This window comes from Phycodurus eques, chromosome 3, assembly GCF_024500275.1.
Source record: "Phycodurus eques isolate BA_2022a chromosome 3, UOR_Pequ_1.1, whole genome shotgun sequence".
Lineage (NCBI taxonomy): Eukaryota > Metazoa > Chordata > Actinopteri > Syngnathiformes > Syngnathidae > Phycodurus > Phycodurus eques.
In genome coordinates this window covers 10,420,930-10,435,777 of record NC_084527.1, presented here as the reverse complement: position 1 = coordinate 10,435,777, position 14,848 = coordinate 10,420,930, and the positions used below count along the sequence as shown (strand labels likewise).

The window sequence follows — 14,848 nt, the reverse complement described above, 5'->3', positions numbered from 1 at the left end:
GAATGCAAATCATCAAACCCCAGTTGTATGACACATGTCTAATACCTCCCCTGCCCCTTCCCAACTGGCGACACATCAAGCCAATTGTGTTGTTGCACAAGCGCGCATCGGATTGGAGGTTCACGAGTGTTGTGGCAGCTGGGGAGTGTAGGTGGAGATGGACTTTAGCGTGGAGGGAACAAATGTTGGATTAAAAAAAAAAAAAGAAATACTGGTGAGCTGAAGAGGCAGCGTCTAATTGTTGGGGTGGATTAGTGTATCACATGTGTGGTAGAAGTAACATCGCAGTTTGAACAAAAAGTGGCTTAAAATTGTTACACTGATGCAAAGTCAGCAAATTCCAGTATAGCATCCCAAAATATACCCACCTCCCCTGACTAATACCCCGATTTTGAGCAGGCACAACTGCTTTATCGCATGGGCTTTAACACATTGGACAATATCCCCAACTTACGCAGAATATAAACACATGATATACCAACCCATAATACACCACAAGGTGTAAAGTTCTAAAATACTGTACTTCATAAAAACATAGTGATAACAAAAGTCAATAGGTTGTAAAGAATTAAACAGTTTGAGCCTCGTGATTAATTTATTACGGCCTTTTATGCTCTGCATGTATTGGCCACCAGGCGGCAATATAACTGTCATGCAGGCAAATGCGGGGGTTTCACTCGACTAATGTAAGCATCTCAGTAATCTGCACTTATCGTTTTTTGCAGAGGACAAAGACATAATATATTAATATATGCCTGTGATTATTGTTATATCGTCTGTCTACATGTGTTGCTGCACCGTGTTGTGTTTAAAATCCATTCCTTCAAACGTTATTCTCGTAATTATCTTTGTTTTATGTTTAGTTGGACAGTAAACTTCCAATAGGAGTGGCATCAAAGAGCTTGAAGACTCTTTTTGAAGTTTTGTTCACTATGCCACGCTTTTGGTTGTTGTGAAGCGAGCTAAGTGCACAACCACCATAGAGCGCTCGTATCGCAAATTGTTGCTCGCGCGTCAAAGCAAAATAAATCCGTTCGTATATCTCGAAAAACCCATATCTCAAGACACAACCGCATAAACTGTACCATCCCAGAATATTATATAATATAGATGAACATATTGACAAGCCTAGAGCATAACTACAGGTATATAGGGAATTTGCCTCAAATATACAAAAACCTAACCTCATGGTATAAACTGAACCATCCCAGCAGACAACACAGGGGCATAACTAGCTCAGAATATATTCTTACCCCAAGGTACGAACTGAAACATCCTACAATATACTACAGTGGTAATAAGCACACTACCAATGGGTAGAAAAGACCCAGAGTTCAAGTGGGCTTGGTCACAATGAGACTGCTGCTAAGTCATGTATTTTAGACACACATTACGTTACGTTACGAGCCAAACGTTATACCAGGTGACTACTGTAAAGTGCAAGCTTTGTTGTCCATCGTGCATACGTGGCTGCATGTCGAGGGGAGAGGAGGAGGCCAGTGTGTAATCCCAGTCATTAGTGGGTTTTAACAGGATTTGGTACAGCTACAATCATGGACACTGTAGCTGCCTCCACCATTGGAGAATGCGCCAATGGCAACCATACGCCATCCCTTGCCTCAGACCGTTGCCATAGCGAGGGGCCAACGGAGCGCCGGGAATGGCAACTATGCCCCGTGTGTGCACAGAGCCGTGGTACGCTGGCCCGTCCAGGCTATACAGTAACGCATTCACACATGCCATGCATCATTCTGTATTCAGTAGACGGCCTTCATTCCCATGCATGTGCCTTCATGTCTTCCAACTATAAAAAGAACGTTTATACACGGCTGATATTATGTTGCAAACGGTAACGTGACCACTTCTAATTCAGACCAAGCCTTTTCATTATAAAGGTGAATATTTTAAACCTGATTATTCCATCAGCATGTTACCAACCTCTAACTGTGGCTCATTCACTCAGGGACAAATGTATACTTCCAACCACAATTAAATTAACTCGTAAGGAAAAGTTGATTACGCTCTATTAAGCTGAGCAGTGACATGTTTTACATTCATTGAAACACACACAAAAAACAACAGTAACTTTAAATACATTTTGCCTTAAAGGTGACAATTAAAGAATGTTCTTTTTCATAAAATGTCACATACAGCAGCATCGTTTATGCAGAATTTAAAATGCTAATTTATGAATATAGTCGGTCCAAAAACCAATAAAACAAAATTATAAAGAGCAGAATTTTTTTTTCACAAAAAGAAGAAATAGAATAGCATTAATATATTAATTTGGTGGGATGAAATGTATACATTACGCCAAGTACCACCTCAAAAAATACTCTCCAACTACAACCATAATGATCAACATTAAATTACAATAGCGTAGTAGGCTGAGGTTTTAGGCCTTAGAAGTACATTGAATATTATTGTAAGCCACTGTAACATTATGAACAGTCTGTACATTAACATTGCGCTTAACTAGTGTATAGGGGGGAAAAAACTGTACTTAAATAATCATTCAATTTAAATATATTGCACATAAAAGTTGAATAAAAATTGTAGTCATAAATGTTTGAAAACAAACAGTTTAAAAAGATTCAATGAAAATCTATTGTACTTAAAAGTTAAAGAAAAATGAACTTCAACAAATATATTGTACTTATTGTATTGTACAAATATATTGTACTTGTACAAATATATTGTATTGTACTTATATATTGTATTGTACTAAAAGTTAAAGAAAAATGAACTTTAACAAATATATTGTACTTGATTACAAAAAAAAAAAAAAAAAAAAAAGCCACTGTAACATTATGGACAGTTTAAACATTTAATTCAATGATTCTTTCGCAGACCGCTTGAGGGAGCCCGTGTACTATCACTGGGCCTCGTTCCACATCTTGAGAACCACTGTGTTACACTTTGTTTTGTAGGAAATTGTGCAAAAATAAAAAAAGACAAGCAAACGTCCTGCTTTAAAACACTACAGAAACCACAAAATGATATATTCTGCCGCATACAATTAACATCTGTTAAGTTAGTATTATTATTTCAGTTTGGAACTAATATTTTATTTTTAATTAATTAATTAATTAATTACAAGTCTATTTAATGTACAACCCCAATTCCAATAAAGTTGGGGCATTGTGTTAAACATAAATAAAAACAGAATACAAGGATTTGATGATGATTGATACAATTATACAATGAAGACTGAGAAAGTTGAGGAATGCTCATCAACCACCTGTTTGGAACATCCCACAGGTGAACAGGCTAATTGGGAACAGGTGGGTGCCATGATTGGGTATAAAAGGAGCTTCCTTGAATTGCTCAGTCATTCACAAGCAAAGATGGGGTGAGGTTCACCTCTTTGTGAACAAATACGTGAGAAAATAGTTGAACAGTTTAAGGACAATGTTCCTCAACGTATCATTGCAAGGAATTTAGGGATTTCAACATCTACGGTCCATAATATCATCAAAAGGTTCAGAGAATCTGGAGAAATCACTGCATGTAAGCGGCAAGGTCGAAAACCAACATTGAATGCCCGTGACCTTCGATTCCTCAGGCGGCTTCATCAAAAACCGACATCAATGTGTAAAGGATATCACCACATGGGCTCAGGAACACTTCAGATAACGAACGTCAGTAAATACAGTTCGGCGCTACATCCGTAAGTGCAACTTAAAACTCTATGATGCAAAGCAAAAGCCATTTAGCAACAACACCCAGAAACGCCGCCGGCTTCTTTGGCTTATCTAAGATGGACTGATGAAAAGTGGAAAAGTGTTCTGTGGTCCGACGAGTCCACATTTCAAATTGTTTTTGGAAATTGTGGCCGTCGTGTCCTCCGGGCCAAAGAGGAAAAGAACCATCCGGATTGTTATGGACGCAAAGTTCAAAAGCCAGCATCTGTGATGGTATGGGGCTGTGTTAGTGCCAATGGCATGGGTAACTTACACATCTGTGAAGGCACCATTAATGCTGAATGGTACATGCAGGTTTTGGAGAAACATATGCTCCCATCCAAGCAACGTCTTTTTCATGGACGCCCCTGCTTATTTCAGCAAGACAATGCCAAACCACATTCTCCACGTGTTACAACAGCGTGCCTTCGTAGTAAAAGATTGCGGGTACTAGACTGGCCTGCCTGCAGTCCAGACCTGTCTCCCATTGAAAATGTGTGGCGCATTATGAAGCGTAAAATACGGCAACGGAGATCCCGGACTGTTGAACAGCTGAAGCTCTGCATCGAGCAAGAATGGGAAAGAATTCCATCTATAAAGCTTCAACAATTAGTGTCCTCAGTTCCCAAACGTTTATTGAATGTTGTTAAAAGAAAAGGTGATGGAAGACAGTGGTAAACATGACCCTGTCCCAGCTTTTTTGGAATGTGTTGCAGCCATAAAATTCTAAGTTAATGATTATTTGCGAAAAACAATAAAGTTTCTCAGTTTGAACATTAAATATCTTCTCATTGTAGTGTATTCTATTAAATATAGGTTGAACATGATTTGCTAATCATTGTATTCTGTTTTGATTTATGTTTAACACAACGTCCCAACTTCATTAGAATTGGGGTTGTAAATCCTCTCAAATATATTTTTATTACTTTTTAAACATGCTGATTTTCTTGTATTTCTAAATCTGACATAATTCCAGTCTCCATTTAAGTAGAGAAAAACTACCATTTGTAAGTCAAAATGACATTGAGCAGGCAGATACTGTACACGTAAGTAAATCTGCCTCTCAGTGTTTATATTCCTTTGTAACAAACTCTCCTCCAGCTTCACCTTTGACCTTTGCGCACACTATTATTGTACATGAGGGATTCTAAATATCACAAATGGTTCATAAAGAAAACCAAGAACAAAAATCCCCACCATCAGGAGCATATAGACACACTGATATGATTAAAAGAAAAAAAAAAGATGGGAAAAAAAACCTGTATGACTGCAGCATGGTAAATGGATTAGAATCAGAGTGGTTGATTTAAAAGTGGATGGCCACAGCTGCATGCACCACAAAGATACAAACACACACACAAGTGCACGTCTAGCAAAGTAAATGATAAATCTCCTACAGCTCCGTGATGAATTGCCTCTGAATGTCATGCAGCGTGTACCTTGAACATGAAATATGGCGCACCGGGGAGAGGAATCTTGCATTAAGAGCAGTTTACTGCTGAATTACGGCAGGCGTACACTCACCGGCCACAACATTAGGCACACGGGCACGGTCTCATCACATCCATGGACCTCACACATCACCTTGAATTTACGTAATCGTGCTTGGTTCTAATTTACACTCGGGAGAATGTATACAGTAGGTGTACAGGTGGTGCATGTACTTCATGTGTCGGCCAGCGAGTGTACCCATACATACAGTGAAATCCTGTTTATCACAGGGGATACATTCCAGATCCACCCACAATAAGTGAACATCTGTGATTTTGAGAGACTGTATGGGAAAACTATTTTCCTACATATACCGTAGTTGTATACATTTTTTTTCATTGATCGTTATTTGTGTAAAATGGTGTTGTTTTTCTCCTAATATTCGAACTTCAGTCAGTAGAACTATTATGTTGTCGGCATGAAATTCTGACTTTACTCTTGTAAAATAAATAAATAAATACATCGCTCCTTAATATCAGGATTTGATTTGCAAAAAAAACCCTTAAACCTATTCTCATCTTTTTTTTTTTTCTCAGGGTAGCCCTAATCCATTTTCATGTTCATTGCCCTACCTTATCAAGGAACGTATACAGCAAAATTAATCAGTTTAACTCTACCAACCAACACATCTGACTCTTGAATTGCTTGTATTTTTAAAGCAATATGCAGCCATCCATTTTCTATACTGCTTATCCTCACTAGGCTGAAAGAAAATAAGAGACGGAAGGAAAAAGTCCAAACCCCGTCGTGCTTTCTGGAAGACTGCATGATGAACAACCTCAGCCCTGCATCTAATCAGGCTCGACTTCTTCCTTTCTGGCACTGACTATGATTCAGAATATTAAGGCTATAAATGATTCCTGACTTGAATTTGTAATGGTGATTTAAAAGCTGACAGGGCTAATGACATTTTAGACATATTGGTGAAAATGATATGAGCTACTCAACAGGAGCTCAGCAATGTGCTCACTTTTAGAGCGCACGTGACACTGCCCAAGTGAACAGAGTATGCGCTATCCTCAAATCAACACATTTCATTCAAACACACAAAACCTGATTTATTAATATCAATCAGCTCATCTGTTACTCGGTTTGGCCAAGTACCATTTTCCTCCATGCATAAGCCACTTTGTCTATTTACAATTTCATCAGTAGCTAGATTCGTAATAGGGATCTTGTTAATTTATTGCTACCATCAAAACGAGAGTCAAAGGGATTCAATAGCGTGTGCAGCCATTAAAAAAAAAAAAAAAACTGCCTGAACTAAATGTGGGGCTTTGGACGGCCTTCACAGAGGCCATCTGCAAGCTGCAACGCACCAACGACTGACTGGAGGCACGATGGCAAAGCTGGCTCCGGAATAAACAAGTCATCTGACTGCATAAAAGTGACTTTTTAATACACTGCGTTGCTGGCTGACCACTTTAACATTGATCGTTTCTCCTTTAACTCCTCATCACTCAACTTTTACCGATATCCTGTTGCAATGCAGTCCACGACGGCGCTTTACTTGTCTGCGCAGGGAGTCGATGACGGGTCATCCGGCTCTCTCTAATCTCCCAAAAGACATTTCCGTTAAATCCAGGGTCACATACCCTAGGCCATGTGGCACAATTACCATCTGCGTTTACTAAAAATGCTGAGAACACATGCACAAATACATGTACACAATGGAAACTAGGGCATTTTTGGCACCTGAGGTCACACAATTTGTTAGAGCAAAAAGTTTGATTAAAAATAATACAGTATGTCTCTGAAATCACAGAAAAGCAAGGCGTTGGCAAATTCAGCTCCAGTTCGAACGGAGCATGGCTGGAAATTGTTTAGGGTTTTTGTTTTTAGGTTGATAGGTTTCAAGGCTATGAATGGGGCGCAAGGAGTGTTTTCATGCAAATATTTACTGAAATTAGGACTTCACACCTGCATTAGGATAGGTTAGTGAAAGACTACAGCACATTTTGACCTCCATACAAATTCGGATAACGTCACCGCTGTGGGAATGTCACTCGAAGGATGCATTAACAGCATTTGCTCTGCGTTATGTTATAGAGTGAATTGTCTAATGTCAACACACTCCTGAGGTTGTACACATTGAGGAATACAGCGGAGCCCCCCATATTCGCGGTTCGGCATTCCCCAATTCACCTATTCACGATTTTGGTGGGGGAACCTAACTTCCGGTATTCACGTAAACTCCCACTTATTCCATTTGTTATTTGCAGAAGTCCTCGCTTTCAATGTTTTTTTGGTTTTTTTTCCGAGAGCGTGAATGATTTGCACCTTTTCGCTATTCCTGTTAGATAGGGATTGACCGCCAAAAGGGAAAATCACTGGACAGTCTCTGCATATGGCATCAGTTTTTACAGAATGTATTGTATTTACATCTTAATATTAACAGTGATTAACTGGATTTTACACATATGGCAGTTATGAATGTTAAAATGTTCCGATAAAAATCGCCTGTACGGTTAACAAATATTAAAAGAGGCAAAGTGGGACAACAATAGAACAGAAAATGTAATTTACGTTACGTACAATATGCTATGCCCAAAAAGTCAAAAATAACGACCACGACTTAAAACATCGCCTGTACAGTTTGCAAAGGTTTTATGATGGCCACAATTCAATTCACAATATTTTCTACATCTGTATTAAACAAATGTTCGACCGCTCTATTGACTATTCATACAGCACACAGAAGACAAACCCTTTGTTGATCCCTTTGACAACTGGTCAGTGTAATAAAGTGGACAACACACACAAACACACACGCCCTTCAAACAAGCACGAGCACGCCAACAAACACACCCCTCAAATAAACCCTCTGTGTCCCAATTCCCTCCCCCTTGTGCCCCTAAAACTGCTGGCTGCCACCCCATGGGGAGCAGGTGGGCGACAGGCGCTCCAAAGTCTCTGCCGCCCTTCCCTACACACACACGCGCGCACACAAACACACGCGCACACACATACAGCTCTGCCGAATATCCGCAGATATGTTCAAAAGCAGCAGTCTCCCTCGGCCACTTAATTTGACATGCTTGGGTGCAAAACAAAACAAAAAACACCCCCTCCATTGTGTCTTTTCACCCAGTCAGGCCTGAACGCTATTACCCGAAGAGGGGGCTTGGATCAAGCTGATAAGAACGGCAGAGAGGTTTTTGATGTTCCGCCTTGGTATCAACAAGCAACGTTGAAATTGCATATGATAATAATTGCATACATGCCCGCTCCTCTAATTGCTCATCGTGTGTCATGAGGTGGAGCAAGATTTCTTAAACGGTAACTAACATGAGAGATGAGGAAAATCAATGAGAGCGTACTGTGTGCAACCCCTGCTTTGGCCTCTGATTCAAATATGGCCCCAACTGTATTTGTATGGGAATAAAAGCCCCACAGGTGTTGACATTGACCGGCAGAGACACAAAGCGTGTGACATTTGTGAGGACATTTAAGTTGCTAGGAAATAAAAACAAACTTCTTTAACATGTTCCTTCATGTCTTTTGTTGTTAACATAAAATATGATTGACTGAAAGCAAGCTCAAAACAGGAAACATCTGAAACACCTCCAAGGCCACCAAGTAATACTAACAGATGGTAATACTGTAGATAGTGGTAGATCTTGATATTGTACGTAAGAAAAAAAATGGCTTAAAGTTGTCACACTGTTTATATTACAAGGTCTTGTTCTATACTTGAATGTGCAAAGGTTTGGGGTTAATAAGGTTCCACTCCAGTCCTGTACAGGGCAGTAATTACAAAATGGCTGACAACCTTCAAACAGTTAAGGGACAAGAAGAAAAAACCTTTGTGGTGGTTTGTGGTGGTTTCTTGCCTGCCTCACGCCACACCCTCCCGAAAGGTTGTACAGAAATCACGATGTTGGATGTGTTAGCCTACATTTTGTGCAAAACATGTTGTTTTCATGAATTTAAAGGTGACATATTATCAAAAGTTGACTTGTTCCGCTTTTATTCAAATAGTTGTGTTGTGGAAAAGCCTGTCCACCCATCAAGTTTGAAATTAAACAACACAGTAAGTCATTTGTTAGCTGCCTAATTCTGAAAATGTGTCTCTGAGCGAGCCCTTCTGCAATTCTGCCCAACTGTTACACAACAGTGGAGATCATTTACATAATAACCTCCTTCAAATCTAGTTTTTTCTGCCCATGACATGACCAGCTGTGTGGGCCAAGATCCAGCATTCCACTTTCAAGACACTACCAGCGTCCAAAGTCTGTTTGGTGATCTAGAGCTAGTCCAAATATATTGCTTTCTTCTTTGACTGACACCACACACATCTGCAGTTTTATTGATCTCACTGAGGTGCAATGATGTTTAACTCCATTCCTGTAAATGGCTATAATGCACAGTGACAACTGGTGAACAACTTTTTAAGATTATGATAAAAATACAATGGACTCAATATCAAGTTCCACTAGAAAAGGTGATGGTAAACGTTTTGTTGAAAACGGTTGAATACAGGGATGGGAGCCTCGGTTTACGGCAGTCGGTTGAGTTGTCGCCAATATTTTTCCCCCAGTTTTGATACACGCACTCGGCTTTCGTAGAGTTGAAAATGGTCTGCACCAAATCATCCACCTGCCCGCTGGACTCGGGTAGCATTTTCCGGCAAGATGCTTTCTGCCCTCAGAAAGCATCCCATACGGAGATTAATTGATTTTTTTTTTTTTTTTTTGGTGAGCGTGGCCAACGAAAGTTCCAAGTGCTGGTGTTTTGTTAAGAAAGACAAGAAAAACCATCGAATTGAAGAAAGAACTTGTAGCAAAGTCCAAAAATAGTTGGCTAGCCTTCCGAAGAATCATCTCTCCCCCTCCCTCTCCGCTCTTCACCATGTTTTATAAGCCATCAAGAATAATTGTAATTGAATAAAGGTAAAAGTTATGTTGAATGTTCATTTATCCATTTCATATCATTTACATTTATTCCACATTGTTTTCTGTATATGTTAAAGTATAGTTATTCTCCTTAAAATGTATTTTTTCTGAATATTTTTGGCAGTGTGAAACAGATTCATTTGATCGATATTATTTCTTATGCGAAATAATGTTTTTTTTTGGTTTTAATAAGACTTTTTGGAGTGGATTCACGGCACGTTTGAGGTCCATGAACGGCGTGCAAAGAACTAGCGTCGTCGTCACGCAGCACAAGAAACCGTCTTTTTCATACAAATACTTACTGTAATTATAACTTTACTACTGCATTAGCACAGGTTAGTGATTATGGCGCGTTCCGACGTTCGTATGGATTCGTCACGCCGGTCCCGTAGGATCGGAACTCCATGGTAAACCGAGGATCCCCTGTAATTTTTATGATGCGAGCACTGAAACAACATACCTCCTGCCAAGCACAAAGGCAGGCGGAAATAAAAAGTAGCGAGTCTAAGCTCTTTGCTGCGATAGATCTCTTGTGATTCATAAAACAATAGATACCCTCCACTTCTAGATTGATAAGCCACCGGCTCGGCCATCGCTGTCAAGCTCACAACAATCACTGAGAATCATTGCAGCTGCAACAACATTTGTTAGCCTACCTGGCAGCAATGAATAAGGTCTTGTTCATGATCATGATGAGCTGGATGTCCAGTTTGTGTCGCTGCGTGTTGTTCCTGCCGGGCTTGTGGCCCACAAAGGCCGGGTACTGCTTTGTGTCTGCAAAGGGGAAAAAGCGACAGCTAAAATACTTTGACGTAGCGATTGCTGAAGTTTATGCTGTTATGCGTACAATAGGGATTTGGATCAAATGTCAACACATCTGTTGCGCCTGAAAGCCTGTTGCGGCCTTAAATTATATGCTAAAAAAAAACACAACACACAAAAAACGCATGCCACTGTACCATGAAATTGTTTCGTTGTTCGTGGCCGAGGATGAAAGCGCTTGTTTGACTAAACAGAAGCAGGTCAATGTCAGGCTACTCTAACAGGGAGAGACACTTTGAGCATTTCTCTGTCGACCTCTCTGTATTTATCAAAGGGAAAAAGAGCAGATTGGGCTTTTGTATGTCCTGGGCCCAGAAATGTTATTTATTTATTTTTGAATTCATTTGTCTTTAAATACCTTCACAATTAATTTAAAAATCAGTGATTGAAGTGTAGATTTTCAGCCCTAATTGAAGGACTGTGAAATGTCTTTTTTTTTTTTTAACAATTACGTTTACATATACCATTAATATTTCATTTTCATAGCGTTTTTACTTGAGCTCCTCCACTAGTACATCCTAGCCTAATACATGATTCGGTATGTTTTGGATCCTTCTCCATATGTTTTCTTACCGTCATTGCCATCTCATTGTCCAAATACCTGAGGAATTAGCTGTATACTGCATATGTACTTTCACCTAACATAACATTCGGCGTTAACCATACAGCGTATGATACGGCTAACACGTTTTACTATGTATCAAGTGTGGTAGTTTGACCAATTAATATACCGGTACTGTATAGATCAGCCCGCGACCCTAGTGAGGAGAAGCGGCTCCGAAAATGGATGGCTGGATGGATGTATAGATCAATGAAAAATATAACAGTTACAGTTCTTTTTTTGTTTTTTATGTGTTCTTTTTTACATTGTCAGGTACACGTAGAGACAGATGGCTTTATTTTCGTGGATAACCCTGTGATTTTTGTGCTTGGCATTACAAAGGGTACGTCCTTTGACATATGCTCAGCGGAAAAACTATTTGCTGGCAGACTGTCAGTCGAAACTAATGCCTGCTGAGACCACATCCAAATCTTGGCGCAGCCGGTCTGATGTGATTTCGGTGAATTTTATCCCGATTAACGGAGGAAGCTGACAAACATGGGGACAACCTGCAAACTCCACCCAAAAAATGAAAAAAAAATGGAAAAAAAACTATTGCAAAAGAATTTGAAAAGAAAAAGTAGGGGTAGGGGAATCCGCGAGTATGCGAGGAGCCACTGCATAGAGAAGCGGGATTGAATGTATGGGGAAGGACTTTTAATAAGGACAGCCAAAAGAAGACACAAACGCACAGTATCCTACTCACAGTTGCCGTGGGAGATGCTTATAGGCTCGCTGTCTTCAGGGAAGCCCGCCCCAACTAAGTGCAATAGCGTGACGCAGAGGAGGAAGGCCTCTGACCTCATGGTCGCGCCACTCTGCAGATGCTGCTGCCGCTGGTCCTCTGGTGCAGATGTACCTCAGCCTGCTGGAAGACAAACAAGATAAAGATGAAAAAGTGGATGGAGGAGGCATCATGGCTAAAAAGAAGATTTTCAGGTAGAAAATAGCAAAATAGCACCTTACACGTTTCTGCATTAGATAGACAGATCCAATATGTATGAATTTTTGGTGACTCATGTGAGCCATATTGCAAATTGAAGACTCATAAGTGGATTAGGAAGGTGATATGTGTCATAGCTTGATGTCAGGCAGAGAAGATCTTTCTCTTAATGCAACGGCAGGTTAACCTGCTCTCAAGTAGTATCGAGACGTGCATATGCAAAGGAGGGGCAAGTACATCATTTCCTTCTTGTGAGTCATCCGACAAACACACTTCCCTCTTTCCAAGACACTCATCACTGCTGTGCTAACTCCTAAGACTCATATGATAACATTATACAAAAAGGTATAAAAGTCAGTTATTAGTAGGGATGGGAAATTAAAAACAGGTTCTTTCGTAGTAATAGTTTGATTGCTTGCTTAAAAACAGTACTTTCTTAAAGCGCCTAATTCTTGGCTGTGATTGGCTTAACGCCATGGACCCGGAGAGAACCGGCTCTGCTTTTGCCGCTCTGCTCTGACCTTCACCTCTCTCGGGGGTGCCTATGGGGAGGCTCCCCCGACTCATCTGGAGGGGGCAGTTTCTAAAAAGTGGGTTTCTATCATCGTGCTTTTAGCAAAAGCAGGTCAAATGTTGCTTTTTTACAGAATTTTTTTTTTTGTTTTGGATCAAGTGGAATGCAAAAGGAGCACTGTAAATATGATTAATTAATATTCGGAAACAATATCCAGTGGGGAAAAAAATCTATACCAGGTTGAATAAAAGAGAGCTGATATCCTGGCAGGAATGATAAAAAGTCTCTCTTTTCTCGCTCTCCTTTGACCGTTCTCAGTCTTATTGTTTAAACTATCAGTTGGGTTTAAAAATCCAAATATTTAATTTGCTCTCTACAAATAAGAGTGGAACTGGACAATTTCCTAAGGGATTCTGCTATCTTCACAAAAACTGCATTCAACTTCTTTCGGTCTTTTGACACTTTGAAAAGTAAGTCGCCCTACTTTTCATTCTTTTTTCCCCCCAAGGATAGATTACGGATTATGAGTGCAGAATGCATATGCTTTCATCTGTCCAAAAATTAAGAAATTAAGGCGTTGAAGTAAACTATTATTTCATGTCCTCACCCAATGACAAAAGATAAGAGAAGTGATAAGGAATCGGATCATTAAGCGGTATCGATAACGGAATCGCTAAATTCTTATCACTTCTCATCCCTGGTTGTTACCACCACCAACCAAAGAGTTTGCATATATAGTTTTAATCACTGTTTGTTTGTTAATGAAAAAAAAAAAAACATGTTTTTTTTTTAAATACAACTGACTATAAAGTATGCCCTATCTCTAAAACATTAGGCTGCTCTCTTGTCCCATTTCCTGAATGACCTGGGATGTTTTACTTGATTACATAAACACTACATCGTCAACAAGCTCATACTCTAATGCAATTTTATATGTAATGCATATCTATGTGCTCCGAGCCTAGACATGCCACGACGACTCCCCCCGTCGTTTATAGCAACAGATTACCGCCATAAATCAAACGGGACAATTATTGCGTTAGTAATCTAATCAAGAAGCAAGCGTTTCATTTGCATTATGATTTCTTTTCTCCCCACCTCCCCCCCCCCCCCCCCCCCCCCTAGTTTGAGGGTCGAGACATTGTTGGGAATGCAATGCAGAGGATGCTTCTGGGATGAAGAATTGAATAAAACAGTCCGTTTAGATTTACTTCACTTTAATAAAAGTTGTTTATTCCAACACGTATTATCCTTTACTAAAGGCAGGAAGAGGAGGGGGAAAGCGAGAGAGGGCAGGGATTACTTTTAATTTGCAAGGTCTTTCTCTTTCTCTGCCTTCATGCTCCTGTGAATCTTATTGAAGAGACGGATGAAAACACTATTCACACGGAGGATCACTTTCACACTGAGGAGAATAGCAAAGCTTGGAAAGCCTAGAAACCTTCATCTGCTTTCCTCCCGCTCCTCTTCCTCTCTCACACACTTACACACCGCACATGAAAAATGGTAAAATAATCTGGTTACTCCGTAGAATTTTCATATATCATAGAGCTGCATTTATAACCAATTTACTATGGAGCACTGAAGCTGAAAAAAAAAGAAAATATGAGGGGGGAAATGATAGCTGCATAGATGTATGAAAATAAAGTTATGTTATGCTATGTTAACAATAGAAAATTCGGAATTATTGTTTTTATTATTGTTGTCATGATATTCTTGTGCAATAATGAGGGGTTTTTTTGTAACATGACTTTTTATTCAATGAATGAATGAGAATAAGGTCGTACTATAATGAGGAAAAAAGTAAGGAGTATTAGAATAACATAACTGTAATGTTACAAGAATCATATTAAATAAAAACTAAAACCCACAAAAGTTGCTGCAAAGAACCGTGACTAA

General features: G+C 39.6%; 1 protein-coding gene across 4 annotated transcripts in view; it reads right to left on the bottom strand.

The window, feature by feature from the left end:
- Window positions 1–14,848, bottom strand: part of sema6a (sema domain, transmembrane domain (TM), and cytoplasmic domain, (semaphorin) 6A) — a 147,821-nt gene that overhangs the window by 73,535 nt on the left and 59,438 nt on the right. For 3 of the 4 annotated variants that reach the window (XM_061671981.1, XM_061671983.1, XM_061671984.1), the window contains exons 2-3: window positions 12,199–12,360; window positions 10,726–10,843 (exon numbers count right to left, since the gene is read on the bottom strand). In XM_061671981.1, coding sequence (XP_061527965.1) covers window positions 10,726–10,843; window positions 12,199–12,298 — 218 coding nt within the window. In that variant the 5' untranslated portion in view covers window positions 12,299–12,360. The remainder of the gene's footprint in view (window positions 1–10,725; window positions 10,844–12,198; window positions 12,361–14,848) is intronic. The other variant, XM_061671982.1, reaches the window with a different exon arrangement.